The sequence below is a fragment of the Trachinotus anak genome, unplaced genomic scaffold (assembly GCF_046630095.1).
Source record: "Trachinotus anak isolate AG129_WGS33_773 ecotype Australia unplaced genomic scaffold, CSIRO_AGI_Tana_v1 ptg000028l, whole genome shotgun sequence".
NCBI classification, from domain to species: domain Eukaryota; kingdom Metazoa; phylum Chordata; class Actinopteri; order Carangiformes; family Carangidae; genus Trachinotus; species Trachinotus anak.
The window spans coordinates 14,214,363-14,241,319 of NW_027273879.1; the positions used below are offsets into that span (position 1 = coordinate 14,214,363).

General features: G+C 41.0%; 1 protein-coding gene across 1 annotated transcript; it reads left to right on the forward strand.

Annotated features, from left to right (window-relative positions):
* Positions 1-5,628: 5,628 nt before the first annotated feature.
* On the forward strand, positions 5,629-26,066 carry LOC139611476 (chondroitin sulfate proteoglycan 4-like). Its single transcript, XM_071466198.1, has 22 exons — positions 5,629-7,307; positions 10,015-10,178; positions 10,917-12,020; positions 12,148-12,558; positions 12,650-12,771; positions 12,957-13,065; positions 13,456-14,778; positions 15,245-15,337; positions 15,801-16,295; positions 16,768-16,902; positions 17,277-17,462; positions 17,594-17,776; positions 18,028-18,204; positions 18,760-18,958; positions 19,125-19,256; positions 19,871-20,046; positions 20,159-20,354; positions 20,806-20,977; positions 21,529-21,916; positions 22,089-22,241; positions 22,660-23,241; positions 23,878-26,066. Exons 1-22 carry the CDS (start codon positions 7,244-7,246, stop codon positions 25,006-25,008), a joined length of 7,695 nt encoding a protein of 2,564 aa, XP_071322299.1. The 5' UTR covers positions 5,629-7,243; the 3' UTR covers positions 25,009-26,066.
* Positions 26,067-26,957: the final 891 nt, after the last annotated feature.

Here is a 26,957-nt window from a genome sequence, read left to right on the forward strand (position 1 = left end):
TCGTACATTGGGAAATTGTAGCACCACAGATAATCCAGTTAGACGCTGCATGGCAAAGATCACAGGGAAGCTTCGCAGAAAGAGACCAGATATTAGCTTTGGGTGCGGCACATGATTTTTAACGTATTTCCTGTTTTTAAACTCACAAACAACTCTTGTCTGTTTTTTAGCCCCACTGGCAAAGACACAAGGCTAAAAAGTGAAATATTTGGAAACTAACCAGCCGCAAAGTTGTGACAGCATATTGTACGGTTAAACTACCATGTCCTCTGTGTGTCATTGATCACAATGAGCATCAATCAATAAGCATCTCGAAGTCTAGCTTAGCGAGTGACATGATGAACAGAGACTGTTATTTCTTTGTCATGGTTTGAGCTCGTGTTGTTGTGACTAAGACAGAAGCAGTGACTCAGATGATGTTTTGCTTACAAGTCTTTAATAATGTTAAATTATCCGATAAGCTGCACAGTCAAATGGTTTGGCAGTGAGTCAGACCAACAGCTGCTGGCGGCCATTGTGTTCAGGGACTGAACTTTGTCACAGAGATGGAGAGGAAAAGTTGAAATGGCATCAAAACAATCCTCAGCTGAAAGCATGATATTGTGTCAGGGGAGCAGTGTGTGTGTGTGTGTGCGTGTGCAAAAGAGAACATAATGGTACATGTGACTTGTGAGGACTTCATGTGAATAGCTGCACGCACACATGCATCTTTATTTGAAAGTGTGTACTTATCCTTGTAAGCTTCTTTGAGCTTCAAATGCCTCAAAATCTGAAGTGATCAGAAAATTTCAAATGTAATCTCTTCATATACTTCTTAAAAAAAAAAGTTTCTGGACGACAGTCAGCCCTCTTCTGTGTGTGTTTATAGAGCTTGACACGGAAAAAAAGAGAAGATTGAAGACCAAGACCTCCTGACTTGTGATCAGATTTCTTCCATTCCTTCAACCTCCTTACCATTTTGGAAAAAAAAAATGCCAAGGTTGTTTCCTCTCATCCCTTCCCATCCTTCCTTCTTAGCACTTTCCCTTCCCGTCACTCCTGATATTGTGCTGATATTGCAGAAGTTGCCTGCCTTTGTTTTTCCTCAGAACTATCCATGTTTTACGGCTTGATAAGGAGGAGAGGAAAATGAATGTAATTGAAAGGGATTTGAGCCAATTAGCCTGATAATGAAGTCGCACATTTTTAAGTCTGTCAGTTTTCAATGTCAGAGCTATTATTCTGCATCAGTGCACATCAACACAATGTACCAGCATTAGAGAAAATATATAAGGTATTGTTTTTCATAGTAGACATTTGGACACATCAAAGCAGAAAAAGCACAGCTGCAACATAAATTATGTTAATACCAACATAAATGCACTGCATTTAGTTTTGTCTGTTTTAGGCCCCTCGGTGGAGCTGAGCCATTGTTAATGCTACTGGTTCAACCTGTGCTTTCCCTGCAACGACAAGTCAAAGCATTTCCTGTGAAAAACTGTCATCACTGAGGATGTGTATGCTAACATTTTACTTCTCTCTTTTACTGCCCCGCATCAACTTTGGTTTATAAGCAAAAAACCTACAAAACTAATGTCATTCCCATCAGCCTAAACTAAGATGGTGAACATCGCAAACATTACGACAAAACATTCATGTCAGCGTCCAACTTGTAATTCCGAGTCACAGATATCAGGAATTTCTGATAGGCCCGCCGATGTTGGTAAGAAGAACGACAGACGTGAACAAACTGATGGCAGAATGGCTGCTAATGCACCACCGCATCCAAATAAAATCTAATATTAAGACTGACACTTATTTTACAGGGCCTGTACGCTGTTTGTTCCTATTCACTTGGTAATGATCTAATAAAAATACGCAAAAGAAGCTAATTTTTGCTGTTTATGAGTGTCCTTCCTATTCCTCCAACACTGAGGGTGTGCAGCATCGACATCAGCATGTTAGCAATGTCACTGGAAGCGTGTTCGCATGCTAACGTTAGCATTAGCCACACAGAACTGCTAGTACGGCTGTAGACTCTTAGTCTTGTTAGTTGGTATTTATGCTGATAGTTTGGTTTTCAGTATTTTTCGTTTTTTGTCTTGTTTTTCTGCGACACATGAAAACAGACGGGGTCAGAAACAAGACTGAATGGGAGAAGATCAGGAGTTATTCAGACAGACAAACACTGGTAAGTTAAAGATACTGTAGCTATGGTGCTATTTTATGGCTTTTGTGGCCACGACTTTTATTTCTATTATTTGATTTTAACATGTACATAGCTTATGTTATAGTTTCTTGTCCTGTCTGTGATTGTTCTTTTCTCTTTTTGTGCTTTGTTATGTCTTCTCTTTCAACAAGTGAGCTAAATAAAGTATCTGTGACTCAAAGTGACTCACACCTCAATCACTTTCCTGTGTTTGTGGGTTAACACACACACACGCGCGCACACACACACACACACACACACACACACACACCATCAAACAAAGAAGCTAAAGGTGTCCCCAAGCAAAGGTAGCAGCTGTTCCCAGACTCGCATTGCATGTGTTAACAGAGAAATATCAAATATCTGAAAAGTTCCCCTAAACATTTGAAGAGGTGCCTCTAGAGATGGGATACCCAAACACACCAAGCACACACACGCAACCACACACACACACACACACACACACACACACACACAGAGAACAAAGTGTGCTGACTGTGAATGGTAGGGTGTGTGTTACGTCTTAATGTGACTTGTAGTTGCCATGCGTGGAAAGACTATACCTAATGAATGATGGCTGATCAAGCTCTGGCCTCCCTCACACACCCACACAAACATGCACTCCCCCACCAGACAGGATCAAATGTCCTGAGCTGCTCTTTGTTGAGTTTTGTTAAAAATGTCATGATATTTAAGCTAAGTGCTAAAAATGCAGAGAGCATATAAAAACAGCAGCTTGTTAATTATCTCTGACTAAATGTCTGTCCGTGGATCTTCACCCTCTAAATCTCTCTCTGTCAGCCTCTGTCTTTACTTCTTCTACATCTCTTCTTCTCTTTGTCTCAAACTCTGGCCTCTCGCTATAGCCTCTTTCTCTCTCTCTCTCTCTCTCTCTCTCTCTCAGTTCTTATGCAACCAGCTCATAAATAGAAAATGGATGTGTCACTTAATTACTGTATTTGTACTGGAAATGGACTAAAGGTTCGGGCCAAGCTTTACACTGGAGCCCACACAGGAGTTTGAGCTGTCTTCCATTAACCTTTTTTTTTAACTTCAGTATCAAAACGCAGTGACTGATTCATCTGGGCTGTACAGGCGGGTGATGTGGTGGGCTTTTTGTCCTTTTTATAGTTTATTTAGCAACTCAAAAATCAATACATCTCTATCAAACTCCTCAGGAAAACTGAGGAATGTACAAGCAGGAACAAATGCACCAACACGTCAGATCCAAAGGTAAGGAAGGAAGGATAGGAAGCGAAGGGAGACCGTCATCCATTATTTTTCCAAGAGGGAAGCAGGTTTGGCTTTCTGTTGTCTTTTCTCTGCATGTTCAGTTGAACATGCAGCAAAGTGTTGGTGACAGGGTAAGAAGCAGGGACCTCTGAGGCCTGTCCATCCAGCTGTGCAGTGTGTTTTTGTTGTTTTAGCTGCTGCTGGAGTTAAATCAGTCCCAATCCTGCATCTCTTCCTGGTCTATGCTGTCTGCCTTATCCTCAGCCAGGTGGTTCCTGTTCTCTACTTTGTATTATATCACTTTCATAGCTTGGGACACTGCTCTCAGAAAGCCACCGACCATTTTCAGAGCCTGTGAACTGCTTTTTGTTTAATGTTTGTACACCATGCAACCTGTTCTACTGTATGCAGTAGTAGAAGATTCAACATAGTTCTATTTCAGAGGGAAAGAAAATTAAAATGACACAAACATGTTTTATGTTGCTAGTTTTTCAGCTGAGTTTTCATACAGAAGGACATATTTGCACATATTCGGACAATGAATCACCCGAAAGAGGTTGCAAGCTGAAATGTTGTGATTTGATAATTAATAAAGATATTTCCTTTCTTTGACAACTGGGGTGCTTTTGTTGCTTTGGCAATCTTCCTGTCAGTTATTAAAACATTTTTCTAACCACAGCAGCACATTTAGTCCAGTGGGGCAGGTCATACAAACAAAAAAATAAAAAATCGCAGTGAAGACACAGTGTAAAACTGCACACACACACACACACACACACCAATGTTAACTAAACATTAGATATTAACAAAAAGGAATCAGAGCCAATAAAAAATATTAATAATACTCTGAAAATAATAGTGATTATGTGGGGGGGAAAAAAACCCTGGATGAATCGATCATCTAACACAATAATGTAACTGTAACGTCCCTGATTTGAGTCCATTTCCTGCCACCACTTTATTGTCAATATCAATGCAAAAATGCCAAAAAAAAAAAAAAAAAAAAGACTTACAGATGGCAAAAACTGTTTATGAACTGGAGCAACTGTTTTCATCACATTATCACTAAAAAGCATCAAATGCTAACTAAATGTCAGGAGTTTATAGGGTCGGTGAGCTGTAGCACTTTATGCATAACCTCTTATATATGATGAATATATTTTTATTTGTAGAGATGGAAGATCATTTTCATTCAGAGAAGATCAGTAAGTGTGAAATTTATGAATCAGACCTCAACATAAACATTTTTTTTTTTTTGGCCCTGGTCTGCTAGTTTAGCTTGAAAGACTTCTGCAGCCTAAAAGACAAGACGGTAATCCTCTCAGCGTGGGATCCAGGCTCATTAAAAACATCACTCTCATCATGAGAGGACCAGTCGCCAGCTGAACTGTGACCCATTTTGGGTGCGACCCCTTCGTTTAAGAAACCAGGCTACGGAGTCTATTATTCAACTTCCTGGGAACTAAACCTAAACACAGCACTCCTCTCATGTGTGAGCCAAGCCGAGAAGCCGAGCTTGAATCAGCAGCTGAATAAAAGCCTTCATGTGTTCTTTCTTTTTAATGGACTGAACTCTCTCGAGTTTAACAGCACGTTAATGTGTGTGTGTGTGTGTGTGTGTGTGTGTGTGTGTGTGTGTGTTTGTGTGTGTAGAGGTGGTAGGTTAGAGGGTGGGAGGGGTTCAGGATACAGACTGGGGAGTGTGTCCTGCAGTTTGAACAATCACACCCAAGCTTCCACTTTACTTAAACGAGCCACCAGCTATTTCCCGCCTTTAACCTTTCATTCCCCTTTACTTCCTCTCTCTCTGTTCTGTTGTAGCAATTTTGCACACTGGCTTTTCCTTTTCAATCTTCACATCAGTATTTTTCTTTTTCTGTTTTTTTTTTCTCCCACTGTTTTGTCATTTTCTGTCTCTGCAAGGTAATTCATTTCACTCATTCACTCTCTGCACAGAAGTAACTAAATACACACACAACTGTTACTGTAACCAAATACCGTTTTTGTGCGCTTCTACTTTTTTTTTTTGTTTGAGAACATTATTAAATCACTAAATGTACTGTTCTGTCTCCTGTCATACTCCACCCGTCCACCAGATGTCCTCTGACCTTCCCCCCGCCCTCAGCGCCACCTGCTCACCTGTTTCCTATACCCAGTCACTGGAACGTCACCGCCAACACACCTGTTCCTAATTTCCCTCATATTCTCCCCTGTTTCTGTAGCAGCCCTTTTCCCGCCGTGAGTTGCTAGGTTGTTTGACATGTGTCGGTGTGGTTCCCTTTGTGCCTTGTGTCTTTTGTGCACTATAGTTATTGCAACCTTGCTTACAGTGTCCTACTACTTGTTGTCTGCTACCTGCCTGCCTTTCTACCTTTAAGCCTGGTCTTCATCAATCGTTCATTTCATGTACTTCACTCCACTAGCTTAGATTTAGATTTTTTTTTTTATTACTATGTTTTAAATTTGAACACAGTGACAGACGGCAATAGTCACAGATTCAACCTGGAGTACCTGGACTATCACCATAATTTCAGATTTGTGGTTAATTTGATTAATATTTAGGTCCAGAGGGCAGTTTTAATCTACATTATATTGCAACGGACACTAAACACTGTGCCAGAATCATAATAAACTATAGTGTTAAGTTGTGCTCTAAGCAACTGTGCTCAACTATTTCTTTTTTTTTTTTTTTAAATAAGACAATGATGTGATCAAGAGCTTTTACTATGATGACCCATGTGGGAGACTTTTCATTTAATATGCTCTGAGCCTCTTTTTCCCTTTTGTAAAGCGTGATTTGTGAGAAACCTTCCCGATGAGAAAATATGGCCTCAGTTCATTGCGGAGTGGTTGGCTTGTAGGGAGTTGTACTGTTTCAGCCAGGACAGGTCACTTTGGCTCTATAAACTATGAAACTGTTGTTTCAGCTAACACTACTTCAGCCCTCGTTATTTAGCATTTATAAGCAGTATATAAATAGTTTACAGCTCACTCTGATACATAAAGACATAAAGAAAACAAAAAAACATTTTAAATGTTTATTAAAGTACAGTGTTTATGAATTACAACTTAAAACAGATTATATTTAAAAAACTGCTGTGCTATAGTGCCATTCATCTGCTTATACAACAGCCTCCACTTATGGATGCCCACAGATGGAGTTACAGTTCCCCTCACAGCCACAACTACATCAGGGCATGGTTATCCAGTTTCTCAGAGTAGTTTGCAACACACATAATCTCACTTGACATCCATAATGGTCTTTTGTCAGTGCAGGTCATTTGTTTGTGTGTGACAGCAGCTGGTGCTGAGTTTTTCTGACCACAAGACAGTCAGAAAGGTTGTTATGGGTTGAACTAAGGATGGATTCAATACATTTTCAAAATATGTCTCAGCTGTATTTTCAACAGTCTAAGGAGATCTGATATCCAGCTGCAGTCTTTTAAAGAACAAGAATACACACACAGTCTGCTGTGCTTGTTGTAAAGCACTTGAACACCCTCACTGTCCTGTTCATGTTGTGACACCTCCCCCATGTGTTGATGTTTGGTACAGCCAGCACTTCTGTGTGTGAGGGCTGAGGGGAGGATCGGGGGGTGGAGCTCCACCTCACTGTTCTCAGCTCACCAGCACAGGTACATTTTTTTTAAAGGCTGTAATCCAAAGCCAGCAAAGCAAGTAGAGGCTGTCTGGAAGTTGTCAGCGGTGGAAATAACATGCAGACTCAGTGCTGTCCAGTAAAGACAATGGACGGCGTAGTTAGGCAGCCAGATGTTGCTCTTAACTGAAGCTGCGAATTAAATGATAAAGGTCTAACTAACGATGGGGAGTTTTGTGGCTGGTCTGTTTGTGCTCCTGCTGATTTCCACAGGACAAGTTCGTGGAGGTAAGTTGTGCAGTGGAGAGAAAATCACTCCTCCTCCCAACTGTCTGATGTAAAGGGTAAAACTGAGAACTAATATACTTCAATATTATTGTTCAGTGACTTATTGCATGGCTATTGCAAAGTTTTCCCCCATATATGTGTGTAGAAGTATCTTTTTTTATTGGTGGTTAATGTGAATCTATTAAAGTTAACATTTAAAATTCACACATAAGCTGTGGTTGTCCTGAAGTAAATTCCTAATCCAGTCTAATATTGTCTGTAGACATATGGTAGCATACTGCTGGATACTGGATTATATTTCGATTGGATGCTTGCAGTTACTGACGTTTTGCAGAGGAATATGATTACCTGCCCTGGTGCCAGTTACCCTCTTTGACTGTTCAGATTTTAGTTGTACAGGAAAAATATATCATCCTTACACCTGTTCATGAGAGTGCATTAAAGGCCTGCGTTCATAGGTGTGTCTGTTACTGTAGGAAGATTACTAATAATCCAGTGTTCACTGGTATCATAGAGGCAGATTAGAGATAGATGGACAGACATGGGTTACACTGACAGTGGGCTTATAGGCTTTATGCAGAGCGGCATGCTGGGCCAGTCTGCTGACTGAGTACTTCTCTTTGGGACCAGACTTTTAACACCTAATAATTTCCTTGATAATCAACTTTACTTTTTGCAGGTGCTGCATTTCCGAAAGAGAGGTTCGAAAGGATTTAAAGGCGATGAAATAATAAAATGTGAAAAGAGTTTTTACAAAACTACAATTTACAGACAGAAGATGAAAGCAATAAAATAAATAGATAATAGAATCAAAAATATGAAATTAAATATTAAATACAGATGAACACATGTAAAAGATGAGTCTGTTGTTTTCTGTCACTTTTTAAGCAAATTTGTTTTCATTTGTACAATGAAATTTGTACGTTATTCATATTCTGCTCAAACAAGAACCATATTTAACACTCAAAAAACAAAAAAAACAAAAAAAAGTTCACCAAAATTACTTATCTTAACATTAGCCCGAAAAAAGTTTCCAAAATAATTTTACAAAAAACATTTAGAGACTGAATAGGCCTACTATGTTAAATGGTTTCAAATGTCCTACAGGTAAAGGTCTAGCCTATGATACTGATTCGAGAACATTTATTGGTTTTCATGCAATTATGCTGTCCAGCTGTTGAGTTGTACACAGCAGCTTTTGTGAACAGGCTGTGAAGTGCCTGTGAATTTTTTATATATATATATATATATATATATATATACATATCTATAGAGAGAGAGCGAGAGAGAGAGAGAATAGAACAATGATGTACAGCGGATCCACAACAGTTTTTAACTATGTCATCAAATATGTCCATGTTTTTTCTTTTTCATTTGAATCGTTTAAATACTTGTTTTGTTTTAGTCTCGCTGCCAGTCCACACTGCTGTATTGTTTGTTTTTAGACAGCTTTAGATAGTTTTTAGAGTGTCACCCATCTCCAACCATACACGCACACACACACACACGCACACACCTGACCTCTATTTGTTAAATGTTACGGCTTCCACAAATGGACAGTCATTTTGACAGAGTGCTCCAGTACTGCTGTTTTGTAGGTCAAATCAATAAAAATAAAGACTGCTTTACTTTTTTCATTTACAGATGTAGGTTGTACGCTAGCCTAACTACTAAATACAATACAATAATTTGTAATTACATATTGACATAATAATAAAACATAATTGTGTGAATGAGTACAGCCTTAAGAGAGCCCCTAGCATGGCTGTAGACTATTAGTCTTATTTAAACATAAGCTCGATAGCCTTAAGTTCAAACCAGACAAATCATTTAACAATGTGGCATTAAGGTACAAGATCATGAATGAAATAAATTTTCTTTATATTTGGATTATGGCACCCAACCAGGGATGTTGGGTGCTGATTTGTGCTTTGTCATTGACAAATGTTTGTACAACTAGTTCAATCTGTGTCATCTGGGTCAGCAGTGAAGTCTATTTAGCATCAGAACATTTCAGGATGACCCAGTCCAGAATGCATTAGTCGTCATTAATTGAATTCAGATAGCAGGTGTAAGAGTGCAGAGTAGTGCAGAGTGGACACCACTTTACAAAACAGTCAATACAGATTAATCGAATAGTCTTTGCTTTGGCATTTACCAAATGTTTCAATATAAGTAGATTTTTTTGAATCACATATAGCTTAGAATGTAAATAAATGTTAAAAAGTCATAAAATATGTCAGCACGAAACAAATTAGCAGCATGTCCATTTGCCTCATAATAATCTGTAAGAAAATGAAGAAAATTTGTCAGAAACAAAGTTAATATGATTCTGACCATAGGCTGTGTGACAAACAATACAAATTGAACACTTAACTACAATAAAAACTATAGCCTCATATATTACAGAAGAGTTATGCCAGGATTTAAGATTGTGGTCAACATCTTAACATTTACTTTACTGACTCAGAATTAACAATATATAATTGTAAGCTTCAGTATATTAACTTTGACCATTGGATGGTACTGGATTGGATTGCACAGGTGAGATTATGACTACACGCTGTATTTCAGGATCAAATGAAATGATTCTACCACTGGTGTTCAAATCCTATGCAGACATTATGAGTCAGTAAAAGCTTTCCTTACACTTTTAGGCCAAGCTATATGACCTCAACCTGATCTGTCTCCTTTTTCATTGTCACAGTGTCCTTCTATGGTGATGGTTACATCCACCTGCGGACAGTGGAGGCATCCATTCAGACCTTGCTGCATGTCCGATTTCGAACCTCCAGTCAGACAGGGCTGCTCTTTTTGGCAGCAGGACGCAGAGACTTCTTGCTGCTGGAGCTGATCTCTGGGCGTCTGCAAGTAAGCTATAGTACATAGTAGGGTAGTAGCAAAGTTTTACCAGGAATCTAGTCGTGGACGAAAGCAAGACAAATGTACTAAATGTAAATTTTAAAGACAAAGATATCATGAGAGGAAATATGTATGTATCATGTATCAGCTTATGCTTTAGCAAGGCAAACACCATTTGAATTTTACTAATATGGCCATGGCTGTCTAGAGACACTCACATAACGATGCCTCACACCTTCAAAACAAGAGGAAATATTTCTCCCTTGGGCCATTTTAACTCATATATGTTGGCATTTACTACCCTGAGGTGAGCCTGAGAGAAGACTTGATGCATGCAGCTTGGTGTCGGATTGCTCGCAAAGAGAAAAAAAAAAAAAACCTTTGGCACTGGCTACATTTCAGGACAAGTTCCTTCATGACCAGGTTAAGTGAGAAAACCAAAATAGTTTAATGAAAGCTCGAGGAACAAGGCAAGGGAGCTGCTCATGATATTTTTCTGTGTGGAATAATTCTTTAATCTACATATAACAACTTCCTTGATTTTGTTTTTAAAATTTGTATACTCAAGATCTCATCACCATCTAATCACCGGGTCTACTTTTATGTGTTTTGCTTTTCTTGCCACTTCTCACAAAATAAGAAATAAACAGAAATAAGAAAGTGTTCAATTTCATGCCTCTTGGTTATCACCTTTTTATCATTCCTTTCCTCACTCTTTCCCTCCTTGCCCCCTCCCTCATCCCTTAGGTACGTCTAGACCTGGGTTCAGGTGAGCGTTCACTACGCTCAGAAAAGGGCATCCACCTTAGTGACCTGGGGTGGCACTCTATGGAGCTGACCCATGACCGCAATAATGTCACCATGACCGTGGATCGAAATTCTCACACCAGCCTCCATATGCCAGGGCCAGATCTGGAACTCAGTGTGGAGGATGGACTCTTCGTTGGCGGAGCAGCTGGTCTGAACCACCCATACCTGCTCAACACCTCTACTGGGTTTAGAGGTTGTGTGGATGAAATTGTGTTCAATGAACATAACCTGCTGTCCAGCCTAAGGCCGTATTCTGGGTACAAGAGCGTCCATGAGGTATCTCGCGGCTGTAGTCCGCAGTTCTCTGCTAGAGAGGAAGATCCTATCAGTTTTTTCAGCTCCAAAGCCTTCATCTCACTCCCACCATGGGAGGTGCCACAGGAGGGAGTGTTTGAATGTGAACTTCACCCCTCTGCAAGAGAAGAAGATGGCATTATCCTATACAGTTCTGGCAACCAGGGAGAGTTTGTTTCCATAGAGATCATAGATGGTCACCTGGTGGCGACGATAGGAAATGGAGAGGGCAGTAAAACTGAGCTGCGTTCTCTAACACATGTTCACAGCAACTACACCTGGTACCCCATCCAGCTTCACCTGCTACCCCACAGCATCCAGCTGAAGGTAGACAAGGAGTTAATCAAGGCTGACCTGAGTCTGGAGCTCCAAGTCATCCAGCTCAAAGGGCCTCTATTCCTGGGAGGGCTGAATGAAGAAGCTCTGGGAGAGGCAAGGCGAGCTGGGTTGTTTTCCACCTCGTCTGGAGGAGGAGGCTCCTTTAAAGGCTGCCTCCGAGAGATTAGGGTGAACACTCAAAGAACAGGCCTCCCTCATGCTGCCATTACCAAGGACATCACTGTAGGCTGTAAGACACGGCAAGCCCCTGTGATGGTGACCACTACCACCCCAACAGACCCTCTTGAGTTTGATGTTACAACCTCACAACCAATTAGCAACAATAAGAAGAACCCTAACTTTTTATTGCTGAGAACACTAGAGGTAACAGAAGGAGGCCGGGCGCCACTGGAGCCCAAACACATGAAGGTAGGTCTACTGCTGACCTGTTCTTCTAGTTTTTAGTCTTAGTTTTTTGATATGTTTTTCATACATAAAAGTAAAAATAAGATTGAGTGATATACATATATTAATCTGTTCCTATTTGCCCTTCCAGGTGAATCTGGATTTTCGGAAATTGGGCATCCATCCTTCCCAGTTGATGTTCCGCATTGAGGAGCAGCCTGTTCACGGCCAGCTCCGGCTGGACCTTAGACCGGACCCTGATGGGATACTCAATGAGGGGCAAGAAAGAACTATCACAATAGGAACTGAGGAGAAGGACCGGACTTTCAGTATGCTTGACCTGTGGCAGGGCCGGGTGATGTATGTTCACAGTGGGTCAGAGGACCAAAATGACTTCTTCATGTTTTCAGCCTTCTCCAACAATAAGAAGGAGCTTCCTGTGTTTCTGAGGAGTAACCATCTTCACCGGTTTGATATTCACATCAGTCCTGTGAATGATGCACCTGTGCTCAGCCTCCCAGAGGGAAACCTCTTTACCCTGCTGGAGAAGTCCAAACGACAGGTAGGCACAGCAGAATGACTAGTTGGTATGAATGTTTTTGTTCATTTATCATAAGAAAATGAAAATACTAATACATCCACAATGTCCCCAGCTGACAACAGATGTGCTGAGAGTATCTGACCCTGACAGCAGTCCTGTAGAGCTGGTGTTCAGCTCCCTAGGAAACCTCAACACTGAGGCTGGACACCTTGAGCACCAGGATTACCCCAGCAGGTTGTTACTATAGCTTCATTAAACAAGTCATTGAGGTCTGTTAGGGAAGTGACTGTTTGTATATATGTAGGAACAGAAACAGAAAACAGCCTAAAAAGGGTTTTAACAGAGCAAAGACTAATGATGCTGAAGATTTTAAAACAGAACAGAATGTGGAAGTTAACAGCCTTACATCTGTCTTCCAGAGCCATTAACTTGTTCTCCCTACAAGATCTGGAGGAGGGTAAGATTAGCTTTGTCCACACTGGGGTCTCCACTTCAAGGTTGCCGCTCAGGGTCAGCGACGGGCAGAAGGTAAGTAATGTTATCTTTCCAAAATGGAATAAACCAATGGAGACTTGCATACCCTTTGCCATTATGCCAATTATAACATGACAACAGTGACAAAATCTTGATTAATGGAAATATATGGCTGATCCGACTTTTTACATTTTTTTCCCATTACCTTCCCATTGTAATATTATCTTGTCCCATGGAACAAAGGATGCATCCTTTGCTTCCTCTTGACGTGTTCTTCTCATTTGCTTGGTTTCCTCTCCTTTATTGTCTCACATCCTCCCATGTTTGCCCTTCGCACACTTTTCTAACCTTATCTGTTGTTTACTCTGATCTTTTTGTTCTTTCTCTTCATTCATTTTCCTCACCTAACCTCTGGTGTTTCCTTATTCCTTCTTCGTTCTACAGTTAAGCAACACAGTAGTTTTGCGGATCATGGCGGTGGCACTCGAACACAAACTCGTGAATAAAACAGGATTGGAGGTGAACCAAGGCGAGGCTTCCATCATCACCACCAATCACCTTGCAGTACAAGTAAATGTGCCTGATCAGGCAGCAGAAATCCGATATGACATAACAGAGTCACCTAGATATGGTGAGCTCCAGCGGTTGCACTCAAGTGGTGACTGGAAACTTACAACCTCATTCTCTCAGAAACTTTTAGAAAAAGAACGGATCCGATACCTCAGTACTTACCATGGCCTTCAGACTCAGAACAATATCACTGATCAGTTCAAATGTAAAATCAGCATCAGTTCCCTGGCTACCGAGGAGGTTGTTTTTCCCATCGTGGTTCGCTGGATCCACTTCAAGGTCACCCGAAGCAAGATGGAGGTCAATGGTGTTCAGTCAGCTGTTGTCACTCCTGAGGACCTCCATGTAGTTTCAAAGGGCGTCAAACTCAATGAGAGCAGCCTCTTTTTCAGGCTCCGTACAGTACCAAAGAAAGGTCAGCTATTCCTTGACAACAAAGTTCTAAAAAAGAACTCAACCTTCAGCCAGAAGAATATTACAGATGGTCTGCTTAAGTACGAGCTGCTCAGCAGGGTTCTCGATGATACGAGAGACACATTAAGCTTTCAGGTCTTTTCAACATATGCCATCTCGACAAGTTACGACTTCAGAATCAACATCAAAACAGAGTCAATGGCCTTCACCGTTGTAAACAAAGGCCTTTCAATACTGGAGGGAGGAAGTAAAGTCATTACCAAAGACATCCTGTTCACTCACACAGCAAGTAACCGGGTGGTACAGTACAGCATCACGGTGACCCCCAGGCATGGGCAGATAAGAAAGATCAATTTTTCCAATTCAACGTCCATTAATGACAACATTCTAATCTTCACAAATCAGGATATCATGGAGGAGAGGATTATGTATGTTCATGATAACAGTGAGACCAAACAGGATTCTTTTTCATTTCAAATCATGGTTTATAAACCACATAAACACACCAGCAAGAAGGAGGATAGAGCCGAACACACCTTTAATATCTCTGTGCAGCTTGTCAATGATCAGAGACCTGTGAGGGTTGTCGATAAAGTTTTCCATGTGGCCCGCGATGGCCAGAGGTTGGTGACGTTGAATGACCTTCGCTACCGGGATGATGATTCTGACTTTGAGGACAACTGGTTGGTGTACACACGGAGGGGGATTCCCATGGGAGAGCTGGTGTTGGCCAGTGATCCCACTCATAAGCTGTACGAGTTCACACAAAGGGACCTCGAGCAGGTTAGCATGATTTATCTGTCATCCATGTGACAGAATATTAATGCATAGATAGAGTAAAAAATATAAAGTATATTACAATACACATTATTATGTGTATTTTCTGTATGCATTTACTGTTGCTTAATCCAATGAAAAACATTTGTTAAGGAGACAGTCATTCAGCTCTAATAATGTAATACATTGTTTCTATTATTAAAGTGATTGTCCTCGTAATGTACAGTATGTTTTTTATTTAATTGTGACATAAAAAGGAAATCCAAAAAAGTGTGTGTTGTATTAAAATTGATATCTTCCTTTGACTAGTTTTAATTTCTGCATTTTAAATCTTCCATACTAGATACTCTGTTGGACTCATAACTTAAGAATAATACTGATATTTGTAATTTTTAATGATTTTAGTTAAATTCATTTTAACCATGCTGATGCTTTTTTTCTCTCCTGTCATCATCTCCTCTTGTCTTCTCAGAAAAAGGTGTTGTTTGTCCACAGAGGAGTGAGTTTCGGGCGTTTTGTGCTTTTTGTATCAGATGGCAAACATTATGTTTCCACACTCCTGGAGGTGATTATCATGTCTTCACATTTAATTAATGTCATGGATTTATTGATTTATTTTTATTTTTTTAGTAAAACTCCATCAGTATCACTAACACATGCCAGTGTTCGCCAAGTGGCTATTTTTCAACTGTATACTACAGACAACATTTAAACTTAAATCGAGAGATGGCTGGAAAAACATAAAAGCTGCTAAACAAAGAGCTAAAAAGTCAAGCAGTGTGTATTATAGGAAATATACAATATAAGCAATGTACATTAATTGTTAAAGTTGTGTCATACTTATATTTTCATGTTATTTATTAGCAGTTTAAATTGTGGGTGATGGTTATATTTTCCTCTACAAATTATTTCCTAATTAAATATCATAAGGCATTTTAGTGTGAAAAGAAGTAAGCCTATGATGTTAGTGATGTGATCACTGACTGCTGTTTTAATGAATGTCTCCATTGTGTAACTGGCTGTTACAGGTGATGGCCCAGGATCCTTACCTGCAGGTGGAGAACAACACAGGTCTTATGGTCCAGCGAGGTGGAATCACCACGCTGACCTCTGCTAACCTCAGCGTCTTAAGCAACCTTGATATACGAGACCCACAGGAAGTGACATTTGAGGTCTTCCTTCCACCTAAATACGGTGTGCTCTGCTTTAATGATGGGGATCATGACACTGTAAAAGCAGGTGCAATTTCAGTATTCACTCAGCGGGATCTGGTAGCAGGGCGTCTGGCATATCATCATGATGGCAGCCATGAATTGTCAGATGGGTTCAATGTGACGGCAAGAACAAGGGAGAAAAGCACAGAGAGGCAACCGGGCAGAGGAAGGAGGGAGGTGCATCTGGACATCGGAGTGACGGTAAAAATCTACCTGGAGAGCCATCAGAGGCCACCAACAGTCATGAGTAAGCGTCCAGTGGTGGTGGCAGAGGGACAGAATGTCTCCATAAGCAGAGAACACTTAGAGGTGAGTCAATAATCATAACACAGTATAAGACTTTCCCATTCATTACTTGAACAGATTGAGATATCCAGGCTTTCAAAACTCACTTTCTAGACTATTTGTGTCACGTAAGTTACTCATGTCTAGGACTGGACAGTATATCAACTCTAAGTCATATACTGAGTCAGATTTCTCCTGCACTGATTTTGAAATACTTGAGAAAACAAAATGACAGCTCCACTTGACTTCCTTTTTATGTAGCCTCACATGTTATTTTCCATTTCCAAAATTTTATCTGTCGATAATTTTAATATTTATTTTGTTCCATACAGGGTAGCCCACTATTGGTTATGTGATATTCTATAGCTTATTGTTGTAATAGTTCTTGATGTAGGGTTTGTCCTTTGCATCTCTGACAGTATATACTGAATCATACCTAAATCTGGTATATTTCCACTGTATTTGCAAATATGTACTTATGTTTTCTTTTCACCAGGTGGTCCATGAGGACAGCCAGCCCTCAGAGATAATTTTTACTGTCCAAAGTCCTCCCACCCTGGGTTTTCTTCAGAGGGTGTCCCCTATCAATAAGCACCAGAACAACAATGGAGGACAGCAGTATCTTTATCAGGTACAGCCAACTTTACAGCTAAGTGTGGATTTATGGGAGCGCTTTTTTCGCACCAATACAGGAAACAAGGTTAATGAGAGCAGGGACTGTTGATCCCAATACAAAAAAGACAAAACACAAAAAGAGACTAGAAAGCATTATAGAGCTAAGGGGAATGCAGAGTTGGGTGGTAAGTTGGGTAATTGTCACTTCAAGTGATCCCTTTTCACATTCATTCTTTGACTGTGAAATAACAAAAATATATAGATTTTTTTGAGCTTTAAAAAGTGATAAAAGTCAAATATAACTGGAATGTCCTGGTGGCCAGAAGTTGTACAAAAGATGCACATAGAAACAGCCTGTGATGGGTCTGTCCTCTCTGTTCCTTGCTGCAGGGCATCAGAGAGCAGCAGACAACCTCCTTCACCCAGGATGACCTGAACCAGGGATCAGTTATCTACCATCAGCGGGCCACAGGAAGCACCAACGACTCTATTCTGTTAGAGGCAACCAATGGGGTCACAAAGGTCGGACCTATCAGGCTGGAGATCGATATCATTCCTATCCTGCTCCCTCTACAGGTACAGCATCTATGTCTAGAAGTTGAACTTGGATGAAAGATACATTTGCATGAAAAGGGAAAGAACCTTACCAAGGCATCCAAGTGATACATCAAATAAACAGTACTTTCATCTGTTGGTTGTTTCTGCAGGTGTCTGACTTGACCCTTGATGAGGGGTCATCCCTGCCGTTGACCTGTGACATCATCAAGGTCACTAATCATCACTTCTCAGACATGAACTTCCTGTATCAAGTCATTGTTCCACCAAGACATGGACACTTGGAGCACAGCCGGATACCGGGGATGCCCATCACTGCTTTCACACACACTGAGGTTTGACTGTGCACAAAAATATACTGTATATATGGAAACAATGTGCAGAGTGAAATATTAGAAATTTTGATGTGGAAAAGCTTAATAAATCTTTTTCCACAAGTCTCAAGGGAACGAATTTTTAGCTGCATGATTGTTTAGAAATCACACACAGTATCTTCACAGTAGAGTAGATTTTTTCAAATTAAATTGGAAACACCCATGTTAAAGTCTTTATACATGAATCTCCTCCACCCAACATTTGTTTCCAGGTGGAACGTGAGTACATTTCCTATATCCACGACGGCAGCGACACACAGAGAGATAACTTCACCATCGTGGCCAATCAGACAGAAATCAGGAAGCACAGTTTGCCCCGCACCATTGACATCAGTGTCACACCAGTCAATGATGAGACTCCCGTCGTTACAACCAACCGGGGCCTGAAGGTGGGAAGTGAAGTGTGTTCTGAAATCACAAAATCACTTCGGAGGTCTTGTTTTATTTCAAAGGATTTCTGAAAAGCCAGGAAATGAGAAATTATAATGAAACGCACAACATATACTGTGGTGTCAGTATTGTTGGTTAGCTAATTAACGGCTGTCATTCCATATTTTTGCTGATAATTACAAATTGCAGTTGCAATTTTTTTTTAATCAAATTTGTTTGTTTTTCATGTGATTATGTTAAAAAATAGTATGTTGTAAAAAAAATGTATTGGCCGATACATCTTTATCAATTCTTTTTGCATCTTTCAACTATCAATATTGGTTTTGGCATTGGAATTCTTTATTTTTTAAATTATAAATATGGTTACTGCTAAGCAAACTGTCTCGTGGCTCTAGCTCTTTGCTGTAGCTTCATATTTAGGGTACAGACATGAAAGTGGTATCAATGTTCTCATCTAACTTTCTGCAACAAAGCTAATGAGCATGTTCCTTAAAAAACTGCCCAACTATTCTATTAAAAGCTGAATTTAATGGCCCTTCCTCTTGTTTCCTCAGGTTTGGGTGGGATCAGTGACAGAAATCACCACAGCTGATCTTAGTGCAGAGGACTCTGACAGCCCATCTGAGGGGCTGGAGTTCGTTGTCACACCACCCAGCAACGGCCACCTGGCTCTGAAGAGTGCCCCCTCCAGACACATCCTGAACTTCACCCAGAACCACATACAAAGTGGACAGCTGGTGTTTGTGCACAGTGGTGAGCAAAGCAGAAGCTGTGGAGATTGTAGTTAGTTTTTAAAAGAAGTAGAGACTCATGCTAATTAGCATATTTTGTATTGAAAAAATTGTTTTTTACCACCTCTGGGGTGAAAGAAAGAATGATGCAGCCTGACTTGGCCTTTGCGGGCTCTCTTCTTGTGTAGGTGCGCTGTCAGGTGGCTTCCACTTCCAGGTCAACGATGGTGTTAACTTTGCTCCTCGTCAAATCTTCAGCACGACTGCCCACTCTCTGGTCCTCACTCTGCAGAAAAACCATCCAATGGAGGTCTATCCAGGTACAACAGCTCACCCTGTTTAAAACCCCTGGAAATAACCCTCCTGGTTATTCATCAAACTAAAACTGAAGAGGAAACCTTTCTATTTCTATAATTTAATTGTCTTCTACTGAAGTTAGCATGTCGCTGTAGCCTCCAGTCTGTCTGAAGAAGTAGCTCTGCTCAGAGGTTGTATTATAACCTCTTGTATTGTATATGCAGTCATGGCTCAAGCTCTTGCCAAGTGACAGTCACCACCAGCCACTGGCAAGAAACCTAATGAAATTTGTTTCCAGTCATGTCTGCACACTGGTTTAATCTGAGAGGACATGTTCTGGTGTTTTTCAAATTGCCCTGATTTTCCCAAGCAGAAACCACATACAGCTCAAAAGAGGGTGAAACATTTGTTTCTGACTTGGCCAAGTTTGCTGAATCATTCCTGAGGGATGACAGGTTTTAATATGCTTCGAAGAAACAGTCACCAAAAAGTCACACACTTGCCTATGCATTCATTAATTTCTCTTAGCCTGCCTGTCCATTTGTGGCAGTTTGCAAATATGGAGATGCCCACAGATACCACTGTTAACCAGGGACGTTCACTGTCTCCTCTCGTTGTGTCTTTGTTACTTTTAAAGGGTCTGTGACACCAATCTCTGAGCAGGAGCTGCAGGTGGTAACCAATGATGTCAGTGATATCAGAAGAAACCACTCTGTGGTGTTTGCAGTGACTGCTCCTCCTAAACTTGGCCGCCTGCTCCGACGTATGCCTGACAACTCCACACAAAACGTTTCTACATTCACACAAGGCATGGTAGGAGGTTTTTAGATATTGTGTGCTTATACACAGAATGCAAAATAAGATGTTAAACCCAAGGCAAACTCGCATTTACCTCTCAGATTTCTCCATGTCGCTTGTCCCTCAGGTGAATGATGGAGTTATCCTGTACGATCAGAACAAGCCAGAGTCAGTGGGATGGTCGACTGCAGATTATTTCTCTTTCACTGTGTCTTCTCCTCCTGCTTTCCTCCCTCCACACACCTTCACCATCTTAATCTCCTACCAGGCCAACGAACATCATGACAACCCTCAACACAAGACCAGACTACTAAATAATGCAGGTACTGTTAAATTCAATCTAAAATACTCTACAAATCCAGTCTTATTTCAGATTTATTGCAGTTTCTTGAAAACAAAACAAATTAAAGTATTGCTTCCATGTGGCATATAGTGAATATTTTTGATGTATTTATGGTTTTATTCAGTTTTGGTGAAAGTTGGTCTTCATACATCTTTTAAAGAAGCTATTAACTTGTATGATACATATTTAATAAAGATTTCTGTTTCATTTGTGAAACAGGTGGAAAAAAAGTTTTGCCTGTCAGGGCTTCTGTAGATTTCAGATGTATTTACACTTGCAATTACAGAATTATTCTAACCTGTGAAAACAGAGTCTCCAGCTACAGTTGAATACATTCTAAAAAAGATAAAGCCATCTTATTTACACTGAATCTACTTTCGCTTTCATCAGGAAGAATATACAAGCACAGCGTGTTTGTGTCTGTCATTCAGGTGCTGTGGTGGCAGAGGGAGGCAGGGTTACGATTGACAGGTCTAAACTCGATGCCTCCAATCTACTGGGGAAAGTTCCAGGGCCCCAACGGAAAGACCACCACATCCTATACCGTGTAATGTCTCTGCCACGTCATGGGGCTCTGTCTATCCGAGGACATAATCTCACCAGGTGCTGGCCTCATTTCTTGGTGTCCATATATATATATATATGGAAACTAACACTGAAATTAAAATGAGCACCATAATAACAAATCCAAAATGCTTGTCTGCTTCAGCACCTGTAACTCACTGAATTTTTGAGCTAGAGCTACAAAGTATTCACATGTGTTTACTACAAATGGCATCAATTCAAACTTCTGCAGGAATATCACAGACCTTGTGCGTTGGTGTCAAATAGGTAACATAACATGGTGTTTCTTTGTAACAAGCCCCACTACCAGGGTAGGCTGTTCCAAACACTTTCAGAAACACCTCTGTCAGCCTGTCTTTTCTCGTCTATATTGAATTTTTAAACATATAAAAGAGGCATTTCAGACAGAACCATTTAGACAACATTTCAACCAATAAGTACATATAGGTTAAGTATTGAGGTAAAATGGGCTCAAGTCAAAAATATCCAGAATGATCCTTGTGGAAATGAAACTGTCTGGATAATTTATTTAAACAAGCTTGGTTTAAAGTGTTTTTAACTATTGTCTTTTAATTGTCATCCTTCTCCAGAGACCAACCAGATTTCTCACAGATCACCCTAAATAAATTCGGCATCACGTACATCCATGACGACTCTGAGACGACGAGCGACAGCTTCACTTTCCGGGCTTGGGTGGCTCCTTTGGATCTCTCCTCCTCATCTTCCTTGTCTGCATTTTCCTCTGATTCTTCCTCTTCCGCCGCCTCCTTTTCCCCTCTCTATTCAGTTCCAACACCTTCCATTTCGTCATTAGACACAGTCTCTCATCGCAGAGTTGAGGACAGCCTGGCAGTGTTGGAGATGTTCAACATCACAGTGACACCAGTCAATGACCAGCCGCCACTCATCAGGAGCAGAGCCCCAAGTATGAAGGTGGTAGTCGGAGAGAGAGTCGTGCTTGGTCCAGACTATCTGCAGGTGAGCCAGTGCTACACTGAATTCATACAATAGAGTTTTCTATGAACACAGCAGCACCTTCTGAGATTTATTAAACCAGCAATGATATTTGAGTTTCAGTGTTAACTTTGAGTGAACATTTTCTTTTAAAACAGTCTTATAAATTATAATCCGTGATAATTTACATGTTAAGGTTGAAGATCATGACACCCCTCCAGAGGAGCTGCACTACCTTGTACTCAGTAAGCCCAACAACGGCTACCTGACACTGGGGGAAAGACCAGAGCCAGTGACCTCTTTCACCCAGTATGATGTCAACCATGGCCGGCTTCATTTTATACAGCAGGTGAAGAGTGACTCTGCATGATGGAGACTCTGCAGCTGACTATATAACATCAAATTATTCTGCTTGTCCAGAAATCAGTAGTCTGTTAGTGTGTGTTTTGATACAGCCTCCAGGGGTCACCAAAGACAAACATGTCCAAATGCCACATGTGGACTTTGAAATCCACTCTTTGTTAATTCCCATCTTTATCCTTGGCCTTGATTTGTTTCAAAAATTCAAAAATGTGGGACACAACTCAGAAAGTAATGACATGGATATATCTTAAAGTCAATTAGATCATAGATTTATAAATTTATTTTTCTTGACTTTAGGTAGCCATTGATTTCACTTCATTTTCATGTTGTGTGGAAATTAGTTTGCAGAGATTTTAAAACTGCTTGTAATGTATATATTCTGATTCCTCTGTTCCTTCCATCAGGGTGAGCCCTTGACAGGTGTTTTCTACTTCAACGTAACCGACGGTTATCACCGTCCACTCTACAAACTGTTTAGTTTGGAGGTGATTAAGCCTTCTGTATCCATGGTGAACAACACTGGCCTGTCATTGGTTCAAGGCCGAAGTGCTGTGGTCCTGACAACCAACCAGCTGGCAGCTCAGACCAATGGTCGTAGCCGAGCCAACATCACCTACATGGTTGCCACACACCCTCGACACGGCCGCATCGCTATTGACGACCAGGAGGTCATGACCTTCAGCCATGAGGACCTGCAGTTTGGTCGTGTTGTCTATCACATGACTGATCTCAGCGAATCAGAGGATAGCTTCAAAATCTCTGTGTCAGCCTCCTCATCTGGTGTTGATTATGGAAATGTAACAGCACAGACAGTGAAGGTAACAGTGCGGCCTCTAATCTACCTGCGGGAGCCGGTCCGAGTACCCAGTGGCATTGCTGTGAAACTGGGGAAAGCCATGATCGATGCCTCTGAACTGGCAAGAATCACCCGAGTTGACCCGGTCTTTGAGGTTCTGTCTCCACCAAAACATGGAAAACTGGTCAAGGTAAAATTGTTCATGGTAATCTTTTGATGAGGTTCAAAGGTACATGCAGGTGTTTTTGCATATTTCAGCTCAACTCCAATCCTGCCAAATCATTTTTTCAAAGCATGCCATAAATTTTTAGATTGTTTCACAATTATTTTGATATAGTATTGTTGAAACTTGACTCTCACTTGTGATAGAATGACCTCCACAGTGAAAGAGTACACTATTTGTCGGGCTGTGCATCAGTGTTGAGCTGCTCTTTGCCCTTTAAATTGCTCTTTCACTTTTAAATCTGACAACATCCACCATCACTAAGTAGTATGGGGTGGAAGTGTCAGGGGCCTGCTCTGTAACCACACCCACTGGTGATAGGGTGCACTTCTATGTCACTGCAGCAAGATGAGAAGCAAACCCATCAGAGGACAGCGAAAGCAAGATTTTCATCTTGTCTTAAGTTGCTGTTCAGATATTCTGTATTTGATTTAAAGTTAGTTTAATTATTGTGTTGATGCCAACTTAAAGGGCGATTACCACATAAAAAACAGTATTCAATGGATAGTTACCATAGAGGCTTATGATGTTCACACTCTTACCATCTAATTTCAGTTCACTCTCTCCTGCTGTGTGTCTGTGCCTTTGTGTGCATATATATAGATGACCTATGACCCTAACCGAGCATCAGAGGTCCTGAAGTCATTTACGTTCAGAGATGTGGTGCAAGGCCGAGTCGCCATCGAGGAGACTCTCAGTGACAGCGACAACCAGCTCCATGATAACAAATCAGCGCTCACAACAGCTCGAGGCCACACCCCCGCCAGACCTCTCAATGATTCTTTCACCTTCCTGGTGAGGGCAGGACTCGTCCAACCAGCGAAGGGTGAGCTTCACTTTACCATCTTACCCCACCACCAGATGCATCATGGTCCGGGTGGTGTAACTAAAGCAGATGGTGCAAGTCGTGAACACACCACAACCCGTCTGCCAACACACAACAGGACTACTACTGGAGGAGGAAGAGGAGCTGGACGAGGAGGATCCACAACGCACAAGGTCGTGGAGGGTTTGCACCCCCACATTTTGTCACATAAAAACCACAACAGGACACAGCACAGGTTTAGGCCTCACAACCGCTGGGGGAACCACACACGCGGTGGGAGTCATGGAGGAAGATCAGGGAGTGGTGCAGAGGGAGCTGGAGGCGCTCACGGCCACACTCCACAACCCCACCCTCCTTCTGTCTTAGAGAAACACAGTCCGGCAAACCCTCCTGACGCCCACCCGGTTCATGTTGAGGTCCTCCCTCGCCCCGCCTCCGACCCCCTCCTCATTATCCTGCCACTGTTGGCCTGTTTGCTCCTTATCATTATTCTCGTGATTTTGATTCTGGTGTTCCGCCACCGCAGGGAGAAGGCCCGCATGCGGCTCGTCCAGGAGCTCGCTGCAGTGCCGTTACCCAGTGAAGGCAGCCCTTACCTGGGCCGGCCAGAGCGGAGTGTGGCAATGCCATCTGTGGTAGTCACCCCCCTTGGCCCTGCAAGCTGCCCTACCTCCCCACGGCTACCCCTAAGTCCCAGGAGGAGGAGTCTGGCCCCTGGGATGACCTTCTGGGGGCCATTTGAAGCTGATGCAGCAGGTGGCGATAGTTGTATTAGAGGTGGTAACTGTAATGACAGAGATAATGTAACATGTGGAAATGCCCTAATAGCTGTTACTGCAGGATTCAAGACTCCTGTGGGATCTAGGTCCCCTACTACAACTCTGAAAGACAACCAGTACTGGGTTTGATGGAGGTAATTCAAAGAAAAACTGTGCCTTAGAGGTGAAGTTTTGGTGTCAAGGCTATAGATGGCACATGTCTGCTCTCCAGGGCACATCTATGGTCATAAAGTACATCTGATCTGCTATGAACTTTTTATAAAAGTATTGTGAGAAATTGTTAATTTTTTTTTTAGAAACTATAAATTAAGTCATTTCACTGAACCAACTTGAATTGAACAAATCTTTGATGTAGCACCGACAGGTGTTATTTCTTCTCTAAGACATTACCCAGCTACTGTATGTAGGAGGTGTAAGGTATTATTCGAAGTAAGCAGAGTCAATTATTTCTGCTTAAGCTGTTGTTTGCCACTGTAATTTCTAGGTATTTCAGTTTTTGCACAAATTTACTGCAATTGCGTGACCTGAGAAAGACCACCGTTAGTTCCTTTATGCAAAAATACATTTTTTGTAAACGTATTCTTGTAGTGATTCCTCAAAACACTAGTTTGAACTTCTCTAGTGATGAAGATAGTACTATATTTGTGGAACTGTTGCTGAACAAAGAAGTGAAACATAGACTGAGGTTTACTGCAGTTACTGTAAATTGTTTGATGTAGCTGAGTTTTGTGAGCTGAAAGTGAGTTAGTAGTGTAGCTGGAAACTGACATTTCTCACCTACAATATTGTAACTTTTAACTGTAAAGAGTTGATGTGTTACCTCTTTAAAACCTTGTATGTCAGCTGCTAGATCATAGTATTGTTTGTACATGCGACCAAAGGTGCTAAAAGCTTCAATGTCCAAACTATTTTTTATAACATTTACTGCTCATGTACTGGTGTCATTCACTATTCTGCACTTTTCCATTTTCTTTGTCTGATTTTGTTACAGCTCAAGGCTGCGAGCTATCACATAACTGTTTCTGATAGACCATACAGTATTAACAATTTATAGTGAAATGTAAAGACTGTAATAGGTAACTTTCTCAGTTTTTGATTAACTTCAACATCTTTTGACCCTTTTTAAGCCTGCATCTGTTTGCCATGCACTGTGAAAGATTTATTTTTAATAAAAGATATTTCTTAAAGATTTGTGTGTGTGTTCATCTCAAATGCATAACTGCAATGACCAGCAGCAACAAGCTGTCCAGCAGCTGATAAAGGCGATGGACTTTAAAAGCTGAGTATCTGAACATATAAAAAACTCAGATGTATGACAGTTACATAAATCCACCTCTAAGTTGTATGTAACTTGCAAAAGGAGGCTTCAGCCAGCAGAGCCATGCAACAGTCAAAGAGGAGAAGACAAAGAGGCAAGTCTAAATAATGGAGGGCCTGCGGCTGTGGTAACCTGACCCACAGTCTGTGAACTCTGGTGTCAGATATCAGGGATCGACTGCTGCTGCCTCCGCAGGAAAACAAGTGATAACACTCTTGTCTTTGGGAAAACTTTGCACTGACAACAACACTGGCTGAACTTTACTAAAAAAATGTCTTATTTCCAGAATAATTTGTTCAGAGGATGGAGAACTGGCACTCCAGGCTTTTTAACAACAAAGTGAGACAGTGAAATGACCTAAAATTGTTATGCTCTTCTCCATTGCAGACCGATATGACACTAGTTCTCAGACTCAGAATGTTACTGCAGTGAAAAAGTATTTTTTTTGCCACTGTCATGCCTTTAGTGACATTGTGTTTTCAGTTTTACTGTCTAGTGTTACAACAACCTTTTAAATACAACACTGCATTTATTCTTACACAAATTAATTAACATTAAAATCAGAAGTTTGAAATGTTAGCAGTAGTTTGTGGTGCAGTAAAAGTGGCAGATCAGGATGTTTCCTGATCAGAACAGGGGCTTCTCTCTGACTGTGGTTAACAATGTTTATGGCATTTACATGTGACAGCAAAAAATAAAGAATATCCTGGAATATAAGCAAAATATTACTATTCATCAAAAGACTAAATTAAAGACACAG